At 39.1% G+C, this 18,950-nt stretch overlaps 1 protein-coding gene across 6 annotated transcripts in view; it reads left to right on the forward strand.

Annotated features, from left to right (window-relative positions):
- PRKCQ (protein kinase C theta) overlaps positions 1-18,950 on the forward strand; it is a 173,815-nt gene that overhangs the window by 124,093 nt on the left and 30,772 nt on the right. For all 6 annotated transcript variants that reach the window (XM_032881635.1, XM_032881637.1, XM_032881636.1 and 3 more), the window contains 2 exons: positions 11,954-12,045; positions 13,550-13,612. In XM_032881635.1, coding sequence (XP_032737526.1) covers positions 11,954-12,045; positions 13,550-13,612 — 155 coding nt within the window. The remainder of the gene's footprint in view (positions 1-11,953; positions 12,046-13,549; positions 13,613-18,950) is intronic.

Genomic DNA, 18,950 nt, shown 5'->3' on the forward strand with positions numbered 1-18,950 from the left:
GACCTGTACTATGAAAAATCTAAGACCTTGATAAAAGAAACTGAAGAAGAATCAAATAGAAAGGTATTCAGTACTTATGGATTAGAAGAATTAATACTTTTAAAACATACATACTACCCAAAGCAATCTACAGATTTGGTGCGATCCCTACCGAAATACCAATGGCATTTTTCATAGAACTAGAACAAAAAAAAATTTTTATTTGTATAAAATCACAGAAGAACTCAAAGGACCAAAACATTCTGGCGAAAGAACAACAAACCTGATGGTATCATGCTCCTTAAATTCAAAGTATACTACAAAGTCTTGTAATGAAACAGAATAATATTGACTCAAAAACACATACATAGACCCAATAGAACAGAATAAAAATAGAGAGTCCAACAACAAACTCATGCTTTTACAGTCAATCTTTGGCAAAGGGGGCTAGAACATACGATGGGGAAAAGAATCTCTTCATTAAATGACGTTGGGAAAACTGGACAGTCACATGCAGAAGAATGAACTGGACTTTGTTACACCAGACACAAAAATAAAGTCAAAATGGTAAAACTCCTAGAAGAAAACATAGGCAGTAAGCTCTTGGACATTAGTCTAAGTGACATTCTTTTGTGTCCTCAGATAAGGCAATAAGCACAAAAATAAATGAGACACCTTCAAACTAAAAAGCTTTTGTACAGAAAGGAAACCATAAAGAAAAGGCAACTAACTGAAGGGGTTCTACTGATAGAAGATATTTATAAATGATAACAAATAAAGGCTTAGTATCCAAAATATAAGAACAGATACAATTCGATATAAAAAAAATAACCAATTGAAAAATGGGCAGAGGACCTGAATAGACGTTTCTTCAATTAAGACATACAAATGGCCAACAGACCTATGAAATGTGTTTAAACACTACTCATCAAGGAAATGCAGATCAAAGCCACAATGAGATATCACCTGACACCTGCCTGAATGGCTATTATAAAAAGTCAAAAATAACAACAGTTGGCAAGGATGTGGAGAAAGGGAACCACTGTGCACTCTTGGTGGGAACGTCAATGGTGCAGCCATTATGCCAAACCGTATGGTAGTTCCTCACAAATCTAAAAATAGAACTGCCACGTGGTCCAGTAATTTCACTTTTGGCTGTTGATCCAAAGAAAATGAAAACACTAATTTGAAAAGATCTATGCACTCCTATGTTAATGCAACATTATTTATAATAGCCAACACATGGAAATAACCTAAGTTGCCATCAATGGCTACATGGATAAAGAAGATATGCGTGTGTGTGTGTGTGTGTATGTGTAATGGAATACCACTCGGCTGCAAAAAATAAAATCTTAACATTTACAACAACATGTATGGACCTTGAGTGTATCATGCTAAGTAAAATAAGTCAGAGAAAGACAAACATCACATGATTTTACTTTTATGTGCAATCTAAAAAACAAAACAAAGAAAACAAAACCCAGACTTATGGATACAGAGAATGGGTTGGTGGTTGCCAGAACTCCGGGAGGGGGTTGGGGGTGAAATAGGTGAAGGGAATTAAGGACTACAAACTTCTAGCTATAAAATAAAGTAATGAAGATGTAATGTACAGCAAGAGGACTATGGTCTGTAGTAGTGTATAAACTTTGTAAAGTGACAGACAGTAATTAGACTTATTGTGGTAACCATTTCCCAATGTATACAAATGCCGAATCACTGTATTATACACCTGAAACTAGTATAATATTGTTTGTTAATTATATCGATATATTTTTAGAAGTTTTTTAAGCATAGGAGTTGAAATTTTGGGGTCAGCAGCTTCCCCCATTTTGCAGTGAAGGAAATGGAAATCCAAGAGTCAGCCTAGCTGATCACATGTCAGTGTTCTTTTCTAGATAGTATCAATCCAAAATTAGAAAAATTGAGATTTCAAGGTGCCTAAACACCAAATCTGACTCACAACTCATTTTAAAGTTGTTTTGTTGGTTTTTTTTTTTTTTTTTTTTTTTTTTTTTTTTTGACAGAGATCACACGTAGGCAGAGAGGCAGGCAGAGAGAGAGGAGGAAGCAGGCTCCCTGCCAAGCAGAGAGCCCAATGCAGGACTCGATCCCAGGACCCTGAGATCATGACCTGAGCCGAAGGCAGAGGCTTAACCCACTGAGCCACCCAGGTGCCCCCACAACTCATTTTATTACAGAATTATCCTTTTCATGACTTAAGCCTTAGACACAAGCAACAGAGGGGGGGCTCTCTAGCTTGCTCTCTCTTTAGCACTCTCTGTATGTATGTATAGAAATATAAAATATATTTAATGCAATAGTTGATAAACTTGATTTTTAACACTTAAATTTTTTTTAAATATTTTATTTATTTATTTGACAGAGATCACAAGTAGGCATAGAGGCAGGCAGAGAGAGAGGGGAAGGGAAGCAGGCTCTGCTGAGCAGAGAGCCCAATGCAGGGCTCAATCCCAGGACCCTGAGATCATGATCTGAGCCGAAGACAGAGGCTTAACCTGCTGAGCCACTGAGGCGCCCCAACACTTAAATTTTTATACGTATGGTATTGGCATCCACTTGTACCCTTGCTCCAGACCTTGCAAATGTTGGGGCCATCCTTGCTCTGACTATAATACAGATTAATGTTTTTATTCCCTAGGTGATAAATAATGACAATATACATAATATGTGATGAGTTCTTATACTATTCCAAGCACAGAGCTAAATACTTTAGGTGTATTATTTCATTTTAGTTTGGACAAGCTCTTCTTTGTTCTCCAGGATACACCTCCCAGCTCCTTCCATGAGCTCTATCACGGTATATCCCAAAGAGTTTAATTCCATTCTTCAATTTCCATCCTGTTACACTATGATCTTGCATATTACAGCATTTACTAAGGACTTAACACAGGATACTCTGAAGGAGGTACTGGTATACTTTGTAATAAATATTCCAGTTGTATTTCTTCAGACATTGCAAGTCCTCTCTTGTATACAGTTTATGACATTAACTTACTAGTCTTTGAAGGAAAAAAAGCTAGGAAAAAGGACTACGATGGTTCTTTTCCTCCTTTTCCTGGAAATGAAGTCTATATTCCTCACCTCATTTGCGTGGTATTTGCAAAGTTCTCCATTTATTTTCAAAGTTATTACTGGTTTGATAAGATTATTAATGTCTTTAATGCTATAAAGTCTACATTCATCTAAGAACATCTGCACATTTGGCAACTGTTCTCTTATTTACTTAGTATTTGGCTACATTGAATAGTAGTCATCTCTAAATAATTTCCCAGGTTCTTCATTTTCATGCTCTTAATAAAAAGAATTATGGTCATTCTTAAGGCCGTATAGAAGGCACATTATATTAGCGTAACTTTTGGAATCCCTCCTTCACTAATTCTAGAATTTTCATTCACAAAATGTCAATGTTTAAAGCATACGCTAATATTTTAAAAGGATGTGTTTTGAAAGCCCTAGGACTCTTAACTTTGCTAAATGACATCTGTGTCTGCAAACAGCCCCATGGGAATTACACAACTGGTTTTATGAAATCCCACCTTAATCTTGTACGCAATCAACTTTCTTTCATATGGTGACTACAGATTTCTCTTTTAACAATGTTTCCTTTTTTAGGTCTTTTCAGTTTTGAGTCTTTTGAAAGAATGAGTCTATTGATATTATTTGATTAGAAAGGACTTTAAAAGTATCTAATCAGAAGACTCGACTGCCCTGTGGGTGGCCACACTTTTGTCAGAATGTTTAAGCCTTCCAGTTTCAATTTAGGTGACCTCCAAAAAAAAAAAAAAAAGCCTCTCGCTTGACATCACTTAATCTAAAGTCCATGCCAGCCTTACAAATAGCAATACTCATTTTATCAGCGAACCAGACTTATTCCAGGCCTCTCTGAAATTGATACACAGGCTAGAGTACAAGGCTCTAGCCACTCCTTGTACTTTTGGAGAATCATTCAGTAGCTTAAATCCGAACAGGATTAGCAAGCCCCCTGGACAAATGTTGAGAATATATACCATATAAATATAAGATGATAGAAAAAAAAAATCACCCACTTATAATTTCTAAGTCATATTAATATTTTCCCTAATTATAAAATTTTATAAAATTATAAAATTTAGAAAAAATATAAAATGTTCCCTAATTATAAAAATTACAAAATTTTCCCTAATTATAAAATTATAATGTATAAAAATACATTAGAAATTGGAAAATACATAAAAGTACTATAAAAAGGAGAGAGTCGTTCCAAATTAGAGCACTCAGAGGCACTCAGAAATAGGATTTTTGAGTATTTTTATCTTCTTTTTACATCTTTTTTTAGTAACTAGTGACTGACCAAATAGTTTAAATCCAGTATTAATGATTTAGTGACAAATCTTCAGCAAATTAGGTCATTTCATATCAAAACTATATATTGCTTAAAACTATCCTTTTATTTTAGAACTTGGTCTTTAAGAGGTCGTTTTGTGCTTGTGAATATATGTCTCAACATGCCTATGCACATGTACCATACATATACAATAGCTACCATTGTAAGTGTACTAACAGCGGACATTCATAGAGCACTCCCTGTGTGCTGGTCCATGTTGTAGCCACCTTACCCGTTCTGGCTCATTTACTCTTCATAGCAACCCCCATAAAGTAGATACTGTTCTTATCCCCATTTTACAGATAAAAAAAATGAGGTGATCTTTAAGGGATAGGCAACACATCAAAGGTGAAACACCTGTTAAGCAGGGAGCCAGGATTTAAACTCAGGCAGTTCAAGTGGTGAGGTCCATAGGCCTAACTGCTTTAGGGCTTCTCATTAGAGACCTAATCCTATCACGGGAAACAATTTTAAAATTCACGAAATGGAGTTCTGTTTGTACTTTGTCATGAAAGGAAATAATTTGTTAGTTAATGCAAAAAGACCCCGTGGGACAATTAAGCCAGTAAATACCAACTGAGCCTGAGTTCCCGTTGCAAGATACAGACCTCTAGAAATTCAGGCACATTATTTCTGAAATGTACTAATAGGTCTATTAAAGGCAGTGAATTTTACTAATTAGAGTTTAAAGCCCTAATGAATGAGTTTGCTGGTCTGTAGAAAGGAATTTCTCCCCCCCCCCCACCACACACACTCCCTAGTTAGATATAAAATGCACACATATGATTATCTGTTGGGTTTGAGGATGTGTCCTTAATGAAAAAGGAAATAAGCCTGTTGTTGTAGGATGTTCGAATATATAGCTCAGTATAGAAGAAAGCAATAGATACAATACTCCAGATTCCCTTCCAAACTACATGCATAACTAGGAAGTTGAGTGTTGGGGTGACCAAACTGATAAGATGTAAGTATACAGGTGAGCCCACCACCCAGTGTGCCCCACACTTGTGCCAACCGGAAGCAAGCTCCACCCCCACTTGGGGTGCTCCTTCCGAGGACGTGGCTCAGGTTGCTCTGCCCCCAGCTCTGTATTCTTCCAGACAGGAAACCCCTCCCATTTCTGCATGACCACAGAGCTGGGGATGTCAGAAAGGCAACTTTCCCAGGTTGTAATTCTCAACTAAAACCTTGCTTCTGGGGGGACAGTAAGTGGAAGTAAAAACTTCTGAGGTCGTTCACACTCTGAAGGGGATGGTATGTCCACTTATAATATGAGTTAAGACTCAGCACATCGAGGGCGTAAGTAAAAATGATGGGAGACACAAAGGTAGAGGTTCAAAGGCAATGTCTTAAATTCAGACCAGAATGGTCTAAATATAAAGGTATTTAGATATTAGAGCCTCCCTACAGCAGTCTCATATTTTGTAAGAACATAGGAGAGAGAACCAAGTATAGTGTTCCATCAGCCAAGTAATGAAAGATATTTGTAGGAACTGGAAAGCCCAGTACTTTTGTACCCAAAGACACAGAATTCTTTGCAAAATGCTAGGTTATTTTGAATTTTTGAAAGTACTTAATATATATTATTTAAGTGATTTTAGAATATAATAAATACCATTTTTTAAATCACCAAAAAAAAAAAGAGCTACAGAACTTCCAATAAGAGTAAAAACATCAATAACTATGTTCAGTTGTCAGAAAATCACAGTAAAACAATATATAACTGTCCCTCTCATTTTTATAGTCTGGCATACAGAACAGCATGTATGCCATAGGTATATTTATAAACTGAGCATTGGTAAAGGTTATTGAATGGTATGTCAAATACTTTCTTGTTAGCTAGAGGTTCTTCAGGACTATTCAAGGCAGCTCTTCTTCTAGTGGCTATAATGTCATTGTACTGTCAAACCCCAGCTAAACTTACTTTACTGAGAGGATGGAAATATGCTCAGTGTTTTTATTGTTTCACTAATAAAATCAGTGGATGAAGGAAGGACACTTGGAGAACTCACTCTAAAGACCAGGAAGGCTTACTGAATACTCTTTTTTACAAATCAGTCTGTTCGAGTTCATACCAACAGAGCTTACAAGACCCTCAGCATGTTTCCTCCTGCAGGGAACGCAAGGCAAATTTTCTTTTGTAAATTTCACTTTTCCAAGGAGTACTTGACAGAATTTTATGTTTTTGCCACCTACATACACAAGAAAAAATTCACTGATTACACTGGGGACAATATCCCTATAGGTTGTCAGACTCGACTCCATTGTTTCTATTCTTTTCCAAAGTCACAGACGTTCTTCTTTAAGCAAGCCTGCTTGAGTTCTAAGACACTAAAATACACGATTCAGAAACAAAATAGAACAATCAAAAAGTTATTGTCTTGCCACTCAATGTCTGCTCAAAACAGTGTTAAGACACATCCTAACCCATTCTAACCCATGGGACACAGAGGTATCTGCCCCCAACCAATAGCCATGTTCTAGGAGCATAACCAGGAGACTACTTAAATGGGAAGAAGTCATCTGACCACTATTCTAGAGCCTTCTTTGGGGTGTCATGGTGGGCCATAATGCTTACCTCCTTTGAGAAGAGTTCCAAGGGAAGCTCACCTCTATTCTTTAATTTTATTTCAAATATGCATTGTTTCCAGACAAGGACTTCTCATAAGAATTTTGCAAGCCTCCCATCCTCTTAAATGCATTTTGCCATCAGGGAGGAACTCCATGGATCTTATGTACTCAGTAGGTTAAGTCATCTTTATCCCCAAAGGAAAAAAAAAATTAAATGTATGGTGAAAATCAGGGGGTGCTGAGGCCACTAAAGAGGAGTTTGGTCGATATCCCTCGTGTCTCAGAGGTTGAAAGACCGAGGCCTGGGATGGCATGATTTCCGGGTCACACAGACTGTCAGTGATGGCACAGAGACAAGAATTTCTACTCCATGGTTGCTGTGCCAGGAGCTGCTGACAGAGTCTAAGACCAGGGCAGATTGGAGCACCCCATCCCCCAACACCCTCACAATGTCAAGTCTCCCTCCGCAAAAGAATCACGTGCTTCAGTTAACGTGTATTACTAAGCATTAAGAGAGTTCCACACTGTTGTGTGTGGTTCACAAGCCCACATCCTTCCTCAGCAGTCTGCTTTGCATTTTCTCTCAGCTTGTCACCAGAACAGAGAGGACACCACTGGAGGAGACCTAGCCTCCTGCTTTCCTCTTTGTTTCGAGAGCCCCAGGACCATGTAGGTCCTTTTTCTGAGAAGTATCTGCTATTGTTTGGTTTTGGACATCATGTTAGTACTTCCTGTAAGACATAATGAAAATTAAGAAAGGTGGAATTGCTTATATAGATGTCCACCATTTCTTGAAGAGACTGTCTTTGCTCTGTTGTATTGCTTTTGCTTCTTTTTCAAAGGTCAGTTGACTATATTTGTGAGGTCTATTTCTGGATTCGGTTTTGTTCCATTGATCTACTTATCTATTCTTTTGCCAATACCACACTGTCTTGATTACTGTGGCTTTATGGTAAGTCTTCAAGAGGAATAGTGTCAGTCCTTCAACATTGTTCTTCTCCTTCATAAAATTTTTTGTCCATTTGGGGTCTTTTGACTGTCTGTGTAAACTTTAGAATCAGTTTTTAGGTATTCACAGAATAACTCACTGGGATTTTGATTGGGATTTCACTAAATCTATAGGTCAAATTCGAAAGAACAGACATCTTGATAATCTTGTATTCCTATTTATGAACATGGAATCTCTAGTTAGTTCTTCTGATCTGCTGGGGTTTTTTAACTGGCTTTTCAAATTGTTTCCTATAACAACAGCTACCAATCATCAAGTGCATGCTGAGGGCTAACCCTGAACCAGCTTTCTACCTATATCAACTCATGTAATACTCATGATAACCCTATGAAGTGGGATTGTTCCTCCATTTTGCAAATAAGTAAAGATGAGGTTTAGGAGAGGTTAACTTCTCCAAAGTCACAAATAAAGGAACTATGAACTCAGCTCCCAGTAAAGACAAAGCTTCTGGTCTTGACCATTACCCTGAGTCTTGTCCTTCTGGGTTTAGTTCTGTCTGAGCCAATGTGGAGTCTTTTCAGTGGGCAGACTTCTCTTTTTGAGAGTGATCCTATAGGGTTCCAGGTTAGCGGTAGGTCACCTTCAGCTCTGAGCACTCTTTTTTTTTATTAATCATTTTTTAAATTTATTTTCAACATAACAGTTTTTGTACCACACCCAGTGCTCCATTCAATCTGTGCCCTAATACCCACCACCTGGTTCCCCCAACCTCCCACCCCCCCCACCTCTTCAAACCCTTCAGATTGTTTTCAGAGTCCATAGTCTCTCACTGTTCACCTCCACTTCCAATTTCCCTCAACTCCCTTCTCCTAACTCCCCACATCCTCCATGCTATTTGTTATGCTCCACAAATAAGTGAAACCATATGATAATTGACTCTCTGCTTGACTTATTTCACTCAGCATCATCTCTTCCAGTCCCGTCCATGTTGCTACAAAAGTTGGGTATTCATCCTTTCTGATGGAGGCATAATACTCCATAGTGTATATGGACCACATCTTCCTTATCCATTCGTCCATTGAAGGGCATCTTTGTTCTTTCCACAGTTTGGCGACCGTGGCCATTGCTGCTATAAACATTGGGGTACAGATGGCCCTTCTTTTCACTACATCTGTATCTCTGGGGTAAATACCCAGTAGTGCAATTGCAGGGTCATAGGGAAGCTCTAATTTTAATATCTTGAGGAATCTCCACACTGTTCTCCAAAGTGGCTGCACCAACTTGCATTCCCACCAACAGTGTAAGAGGGTTCCCCTTTCTCCACATCCCCTCCAACACATGTTGTTTCCTGTCTTGCTAATTTTGGCCATTCTAAGTGGTGTAAGGGGGTATCTCAATGTGGTTTTAATTTGAATCTCCCTGATGGCTAGTGATGATGAACATTTTTTCATGTGTCTGATAGCCATTTGTATGTCTTCATTGGAGAAGTGTCTGTTCATATCTTCTTCCCATTTTTTGATATGATTGTCTGTTTTGTGTGTGTTGAGTTTGAGGAGTTCTTTATATATCCTGGATATCAACCTTTTGTCTGTACTGTGATTTGCAAATATCTTCTCCCATTCCGTGGGTTGCCTCTTTGTTTTGTTGACTGTTTCCTTTGCTGTGCAGAAGCTTTTGATTTTGATGAAGTCCTAAAAGTTCATTTTTGCTTTTGTTTCCTTTGCCTTTGGAGACATATCTTGAAAGAAGTTGCAGTAATCTCTTCGATATCTGCCACAGCAACTTCTGAGCACTCTTTTTTCAGCCATTTATGGAAGTCTGAGTCTGTTTTATTTGTATTTACTTTTTATGACTGGAACTTGGGATTCAACTTTTAAAAGATTTATCTATCCTTCAGAATGTGATCCTTGAAACCCAAACCCTAGGACTGTGTGGTTTGTGTGTATATGTATTTATTCTCATTTCATCACAGAGCCATCTCATTGAGCCCAGAGTGGACCCAACAGTTCCCTGGATGAGTAGTTACCTGAGACTTCCAGTTTCTAGAACCCTCTAGAAAAGAGCAGCACCTTCTAGCAGGATAACTGGTTTCTCCCATCCTGCCCACCTAAAAGCTGGACCTCCAGGCATGGACTGCCCTAAACCCCTATAAGCAGCCCAACTGGTAGTTGCCCAAACCAAGCACTTCAACTGAAGCAAAATGCCATCATAAATAACCAAAGAGGATTGATTGGCTTTTTTCAGCGTCCCTGGCTTAACCTAAAGATGAGAATTAGAAGAGATTGGTTTAAAAAGATTTATTGTAGAGACAAAACCTTTTAATAGGATAAGTATGGCATCCAAGATCCTCTAAATCTCCATTACCATTTAATTAATAACCACTATGGTAGTGTGTCTTCTTGGAATGCCCAAGGGAGTAAACAATGACACTGCCTTGGGATATCTTGGACTCTTTCACCACACAGATTCAGCCCCCAATCCTTCACAGCTAGGTGCAGAGCTGATGGAAGCCCAAGAACTGATGGGACTACTATGCCCATGGTTGTGTAGAAGTTAAGGTTGGCCTCTTGCCTGTAGTCTTAGCTGACAATATATAAATTCCAAATTTTCAACTTTTATAGGAATTTGCAAGCTCCCTAACTCTTGAGGATCTTTTTGTCTGAGCACTGTTATCAATGACCTTACTTTAAGCTTTTGTATCTTTCATTCTCCTGAGCATCTAGGCAATTCTACCACTGTGTGTGTACAGGTCATCATAGTTTTATGTTAAAGGGTAGTTACAAGTCCATACAGTACTTAAAAGAATAAGAGGTAAAGGAAAGATGTGCTGTTGCTAAAGCAGATGTGTGAAGATTGGACAAATGATTAATCTCAAATTTCGTGTGAAATAACAATGTTAAGTTAGGACTTCTATCTGCAGAGAATTTCAGCCTGTCCATAATGGAAAGGGATCCACTTGAAGATATATGGAACCAGTAAACTAGATCAGGGGTCCACTTCCGAAAAAGCAGGACAACACCTAAACTATTGAGATAATAGCCCCAGTATTTAGTTTCCCAGTAGAAATGTCAGGCTGTACGTCACTGTCAGACCAGAATACCGTCACCTCATATGCCCCAGGGCCTTGGTTAGTCTCACATCAAAACTCAAAGGTTAATTCTGTTAAAAATCACCCAAGTGAGACTTTCAGGAGCAAATTCATCCACAGATATGTTAAATGTCTTCACACTTCAAGGATGACTAATTTTGTGGTTCATGAGGACACTCAGAATCGAGATGCTCAAAATGCCATAGAAGTACTTATTGGAGAAGTATGGTCTCACACAGTAGGGGGAACTCAGGCTCATTGCAATTGTAGTCACATCTGATACTCTAACCACAACCTGAAGACCACTCTGCCTTGCTTTGGATGGCCGCCATTCAAAGGGACCAACCCAAGTACCGTGCATGGTGTCTTCTGTTAGGAACAGCGAGCTGGCTCATTAGCTGTGACTCACAAGCGAAATCAGGACTGGAAAGAAGTAAGACTATACTTAATCATAAGGTTCCTGAAGACACGACTGTTTCATCTCTCATGGCTGAGGCAGGAACACACATCCCCCAGTCTTGCCACAGTGCCATACCTGTACAATATGTTCAGAACTACCAGCTGAGTGTTGAATGCACACTTCCAAGCCCTGAAACTGGAATTGGAGCCCCAAACTGTATTCTTTTTACCCTCCTACACATCATCAATTTCAGTACTTCTACAGTCTAAGTGCCCAACACCATCCCACTGCTGGGTGGGGAAGTCCAATGGGACCCTCCTTCAGGCTGTGACCCACCTGCTGAATCATAGCAGCAAGTATCCCAGCAAATGTTACGCATACATGTACGCCTCCCATATGCCCCAAGCTTCTTGGTGTTCAGAAATGCTATACGTCAGCTAAGTTACTGGGACCGTCTTTTTATATGTGATCAAGACAGAATTGGTTTCCCTGAAATAATCTAAATCCATTTAAAAAGTAGTCCTTGTTTTCTTATTTTTTTAAAAAGCTGAAATTTGGAATGGTTTTGTTTTTCTCTAGGAAAACCTCTTCTTTGTGATGGAGTATCTCAATGGAGGGGACTTAATGTACCACATCCAAAGCTGCCACAAGTTTGATCTTTCCAGAGCAACGTAAGAGCCTTCTGAAGGGTTTGGGGTTTTTCCAGTGTTCTTGTCAGGTATCAAGTACTTACTTTACCCACAGAATATTCCTCCCATGTGGCATTTTTCCTGTTGCCTCACTCAGCATGCCACTATCCCAGGTCAGGGCAACTGCCTGGGGACATATCAGACAAGGTAACGTTCCCAGTTTGTGAAGTTTAAACTGGAGTCTGTTTCATTTCATTTCTTTGTGTTTTGAAATCAACAACTTGGTTTCTTAAGATGCTGCCCCAATACATCATGCTTCTAGATAATCTAAACACAGAAGCAAATATTTGCCCTTTGAAAAGAATTAGTCAGATGAAACACAGATCTTTAAAAGGTGGTCATGGGGATGAAGCTTTAACTAAAGCTTTTAACTAAGGCTTTAACTAATGGGGAGCTCTATGTGAAGGCGTAAAGCATCTGGCTCCGGGGACATGAGTATTACAAAACCAGAAGAGGCATTTACTCCTTGAGAATATATCTTCACCTTTTCTGGCATCAAGTGAAAATAGGCAGACTGCATTTACCAGGTGGTAACACAGCTGAGTTCCACAGAAACCCCTGGTACTCCTCCTCCCATGGGCCCTGTTTCCTCAAAAATAAAACCGCTGTGACCTTCAGAAAAAGAGAAAACTGTGCCATGAGGCTCACTTAAAAATATGGATACACACTAGCTTTCTTTGCCTGGTGCTCTGTAATCTTTCACTCACCCCTAATGAGCACTTTGAGTGGTTTAGGCTGAGCTGGGCTGAAAAATGGACTGGTCCTACCAGCTCCTACAGAAACCCGTGGGTGAAATGACTTTTTGTCAAAGCCATTGCCTAGCATACCACTAAGCTCATCGCCTCCAGGAACCATCAGCAAAGTGCCCAGAGATAATTTTATGGGATTTCTGCGAAGCAGAAAAATCATCAAGCAGTTTTCATGCTAAAGGATTGTCAACGTGCCTTTCTCATACCTCTGGAAGGCATGAAAGCCGTCAGAGACATGCTGTCTGCTCTGAATGCCTCCCAGGTGCCGGTCCTCACTGGAGATGGAGCACAGCATCTCACTCCCATCTTCCAATATCCCTTCCTTTACCTCTCGGGCTACATTTCTTGCCCATAAACAACTCAGATCTATGTGGAATGACCCTGCATGTAGGTCTAAGGGCACTAAGCAGAGTTTAAAATAAAAGGGAAAATTATTTTCTTGGACTACTTACACTATTATGTTTAGTGTCCATGGGTGTTTTATTAGAAAAAAAGTTGGAAAATCATAGCTTAAAGTATAAGAATAAGCACTAGGTGCAGATAAGACTAAATTCCGGCTTTATTTCATCCTCTCAGGGCTGGGGTTGCACATACAGAATGGATGACGTCTCCCTTTTTTTGGGACTGAACAAAATTATAAACAGAAGTTGTGTGTACACACTGAGAATATATAAAATGGGGATTTTCTTTCATTCCATTAATGCATCCATATTCCACTTTGATTTTCCTTCCCTCAGGTTCTATGCTGCTGAAATCATTCTCGGTCTACAGTTCCTTCATTCCAAAGGAATTGTGTACAGGTAAAGTTTACTCTTTGGAAACACATGCTGAGAGATCTGGATTTCCCTGTCCAGTTAATTGAATCACTGTAGTGAGGGGAAAGGGCCGGGTGCTTTTGTGGCAGGAAGTTCTATGCCCATGGTGAGGACAATCAACTCAAGAACTCCAGTCTCCAAAGCAGTAAGGGTCTGTCCTCATTTTGTTCTTTGTTCTGATCATTACAGTTATCATCCCTCGCATGTCCACTTTCCTCATCTCCTTCCATTACCCTGATTTCTCTTTGGCATCTTATTATGGCTTTCTCTCTGCCTCCTTCAAATCTCTTGGTTTTGCATGGGTCAGCTAGAAATGCTTATGGAATGTTCTCTTCTTGGGTAGGAAAGGAGGGGAATGTTTCCTTGAACATTCAAATGCACCTGTGGGAACGTATCTGCCTACACCTGAAAGAAGTGCATAGAAGCCACACATGTACCCTCCTTCATGAATGCATGTCTGTCCAAAATGTCTCTATCATACACCATTTTTTCACATCCTTCTTCGAGGAAAGCTGTTGTGCTTTAATCTCCTTAACTTCTTTTCTCAAAATACAGTTTGACACTTATTTAACATAGAAACCCTCAAAAGCTTAGTTTTTTGGTTTCTGACACACTGCAGGCTAAGGGAAAAAATAAGAATTTAAAAAAAAAAAAAAAAAGAGCTAGACAGGAGGCTGGCTGAGCTGCTGAGGATGGCCCAGCAAGCACAGTGAGAGGGGCATGTTGAATCTGACATAAAAGGAAGATGTGAGACAACTTAAAGGCCCTGGGAGAGTGGGATTATGTGCTCTCCTGTAGCAAGTGTTCATAACACTGACCTGGAGTCATCAGTAAGGTTCAGTGGTAAGAGGGGGTCCAAGACAACAGCTTAGGAAAAGCCTAAACTTACCTCCTTAGGAAAAGCCTAAACTTACTGTTGGAGTAGATTTGTGTACACACAAATCTACTCCAACATATGGAGGAACAATTCCACCTGAAGAACTTAGGGCCAACTAGACCACTTCTCCTCAGCAAAGTATAGAGGCACAGTAATGATGGGAGCCCAACACTACCAACTTCAGAGGGCGGTATGGCACTGAGGAGGGCCATGCAGACTTGCCCACCTGGAGGAATAGTGGTTTAAAGGGCAACTAGACTCCAAGTGAAGGAGACCCATTTACTAATCCTACTAATGTCCACCAAACAGTGGGGGAAACTGCTGAAACTCTCCCTGAAATCAGAGGTGCCAGCAAGAACCACTGTTTAAGTTCCCCTTGTACTTTGATAGTGCAGATAGGAGCAGGGTCCAGGCCCTCTAGCCAAGCTGTTGTTTCTGGGAGCCCCAGGGTGCCAGCCTACACCAGCTCCATCCATCCCCCTAAGGCAACTCCCACCCCCACCTGCCCCACCTCCAGCCATCTCACTAGGGCTGCTCCAGTATGTACATATTAGGACACTTCTAGACAGCATCCACTATGGCTCCAGCCATCTAGCCATGGCAACAAAAATGCAAAGCACTCTAGGACACCCCTAGCCCATGCCCACCCCAGCTCCAGCCATCCACCAGGGCAAACTGATATAAGTTGCCCTAGGATGTACCAGCCTATGTTCACTTCAGCTCCAGCCATCCTGCCAGGGCACTTGCTTTGTGTAGCATGCTGGCCCATCCCCATCTAGCTCCAGCTGCCCCACCAGGACACCCTCAGTGTGGAATGTCCCAGGAACTCCCAGGCTGCACCCAGTTTAGCTCCAGCCACCCTGTCAGGAAAGCCATAGTGCAGAATGCCCGAAGACCCTTTAGCCTATACTTGCATTAGCTCCAACCATCCCTCCAAGAAGCCCACTGCACAGAGCACCCCAGGCATACACAGTCTATACAGAGGACATTCCTACACAAAGTGATTCCTTCAAGACTAGGGAAAGTAACTTTATCCCCTAATTCATAGAAATAAACAGAAAAAGTCAGAGTGAGAAGAATATGTTCCAAGCTAAAGAACAAGACAAAACTTCAGAAAAAGAACTACATAAAATGGAGATAGCAATCTAACAGACAAAGAGTTCAAAGTAATGGTCATGAAGATGCCCACCAGACTTGAGAGAAAAGTGGATGAACTCTGAGAATTCAACAAACAGAAAATACAAAAAAGAGCCAATCAAATAAAGAATGCAATAGCAGAAATGAAAATTACACTAGAAGGAATTAATACTAGATTAGAGGATGTAGAACAGATCAGCATGTGGAAAACAGCATGTAGAAAGCATGGAAGCTGAAGAGCAAAAAGAAAAAAAAACAAAAACTTAAAAATTAGCATTGGGTGGCTCAGTCAGTTAAGCATCCAACTCTTGGTTTCAGCCCAGGTCATTATCTTATGCGTCATGAGATCGAGCCCCATGTTGGGCTCTGTGCTCAGCAGGTAGTCTTGAAGATTATCTCACTCTGCTCCTCCTCCCCACTCGCTCGCTCTCTAAAATAAATAAATCTTTTCAAAAAATTAGCATAGGTTAAGGGACCTCTGTGACAACATCAAGTATACTAACATTTGTATTAGAAGAGAAGAGAAAAAGGGGTGGAAAATTTATTTGAAGACATAATAGCTAAAAATTTCCCTAACCTAAGGAAATAAAGAGACATCCGGGTTCACGAAGCATAGAATCCATACAAGAGGAACTCAAGAGGTCCACACCAAGACACAAAATATTTAAAATATAAGAAATTAAAGATAAGGAGAATCTCAAAAGAGGCAAGAGAAAAACAACTAGTTATGTTTAAATGAAACTCCATAAGGCAGATACTCTGAAGGCAAAAAGGCATGATATATTCAAAGTGCTGAAAGGAAGAAAACTGTAACCAAGAATACTCTACCCTGCAAGGTTATCATTCAGAACTGAAGAAGACAAAGAATTTTCCTGGCAAAGGTTAAAAGATTTCATCACCACCAAACCAGCCTTATAAGAAATTTAAAAGGACTACTTTAAGCAGAAAAGAAGGGCCTTGAAGAAAATAATGAAAGAAAAAAAAATCACTGGTAAAAGAAAACAGAGAAAATCACTTGTAAACCTAGTATGAAGGTTAAAATGGAAAATCAGTTATATGTACAAAAATTCTTGGATTCACTATATAAAAGTATACATAAAATAAACTATCATAGAGTGCCTGGGTGGCTCAGTTGGTTAGGCAGCTGCCTTCTGCTCAGGTCATGATCCTGGAGTCCCAGGATCGAGTCCCAGCACCAGGGACTCTAACCCTCCCCACCCTCATGTTCTCATTCTCTCTAAAATAAATAAATAAAATCTTTTCTTAAAAATAGAACATTAAAAATACATAACGTGGAGGGGGAGGACTAAGAATGTAGTCTGAACTTAAGTGACCATCAAGCTAGTATAGACTGCTATGTACTCGGGATGCATTTATACATCTATAATAGATAACAAAAAATAAAGAGAAAGGAACCCAAGCATAACACTAAAGGAAGTCACCAGTCATAAGGGAGGAGAGCAAGAGGAGAACAGAGAACTACAAAACAACCAGAAAACAATTAACAAAGTAGTGATAAGTCCATACTTATCAATAATCACTTTAAATGTAAACAGACTAATGTTCTTGTCCAAGGACGTAAATGACTGAGTAGATTAAAGAACAAGACCCAATTACATGCTGCCTACAAGAGACTTAAGATATAAAGACACAGAGAAAGTAAAGGTGTGGAAAACATAATCCATGCAGATGGAAGAAAAAAACTATAGTGATATTGTATCAGACGGAATCAGGTTTAAACTGAAGGCTGTAACAGAGGCAAGCATTGCATAATTATAAAGGAACTGATCCAACAAAAGGACATAAAAATTATAAATATGTATCAACACAAGAGCATCTAACATAGGAAGCAAATATTGACAGACATAAAGGGAGAAATTAACTACAATGCAATAATAGGGGATTTTAACACCCTGCCTACATCGATAGACAGAACATCCAGGCAGAAAATCAATATGGTAACAGTGGTTTTAAATTCATTAGACTACATGAACTGAACAGATGTACACAGAACATTCTATCTGAAAACAGTAGAATAAACATTCTTTTCAAGTGCACATAGGACATTTTCCAGGATAGATCATGGGTTAGCCCACAAAACAAGTCTCAATAAATTCAAGAACAGTGAAATCTTATTAAACATTTTTCCAACCACAGCAATATGAAACTAGAACTCAGAAGAAAAAAAAAAAACCTGGAAAAAACACAGACACATGGAGGGTAAACATTCTACTCAACAGCCAGTGGGTAGATGAAGTCAAGAAGGAAATCAAATATACTTGGAGACAAGTGAACCTGGAAACACAGCGGTTCAAAATCTTTGGGACACAGGAAAAGCTGTCAGTGAAATTTATAAGGATACAGGCCCACCTCAAGAAAGAAGTCTCTCAAATAAACAATCTAAATTTAAACCAAAGAGAACAAGAAAAAGAAGAAACAAAGCCCCAATTTATGGGAAATAATAAAGTTCAGAGCAAAAATAAAAGAAATAAAGAAAAAAAAACTAGAAAAGATCAGTGAATCTAAGAGGTAGATCTTTAAAAAGATAAAATTGGCAGAACTTTTGTCATAGTAATCACAAAGAGAGAGAGAGAGGACCCCAAATAAATAATATCAGAAATGAAAGAGAAGTTACAACTGATGGCACAGAAATATATAGGGTTATAAGGAACTATAAAAAATTATATGCCAACAAATTGGGACAACCTAGAAGAAATGGATAAATTCCTACAAATATACAATCTTTCCAAGACTGAATCAAGAAGAAATAGAAAATCTGAACTGATTACTAGTAACAAAATTGAATAAGTAAAAAAAAAAAAAATCAAATTCAACAATACATTAAAAAAGAGTCATTCACCGTGACCAAATAGAATTTATTCTAGGGATGCAAGTATGGTTAAATACTAGCTACTCAAGGTGAATACACCATACCTGCAAAATGAAAAATAAAAATCATATGATCATCTCGACAGATGTAGCAAAAGCATTGATCAAATTCAACATCCTTTTATGATAAAAACTTTCAAGATGGGTTTAGAAGGATCACCACACATCAACATAACGGAGGCCACACATGACAAACCCACAGGTAACCTTATGTGCAGTGGTGAAAAACTGAGAGCCTTTCTTCTAAGATCATGGACAAGACAAGAATGTCCATTCATGCCACTTTTATTCAACAGTATTGGAAGCAGGAAAAAGAAACAAAGCCATATTGGTTAAAAAAAAAAAAAAAGTAAAACTCATTATTTGTTGAGGACATGACACTATATATAGAAAATCCTGAAGATTCCAGGAAAAAAAAAA

The sequence above is a fragment of the Lontra canadensis genome, unplaced genomic scaffold (genome assembly GCF_010015895.1).
Source record: "Lontra canadensis isolate GAN:19392208 unplaced genomic scaffold, GSC_riverotter_1.0 scaffold76, whole genome shotgun sequence".
Taxonomy (NCBI): Eukaryota; Metazoa; Chordata; class Mammalia; order Carnivora; family Mustelidae; genus Lontra; species Lontra canadensis.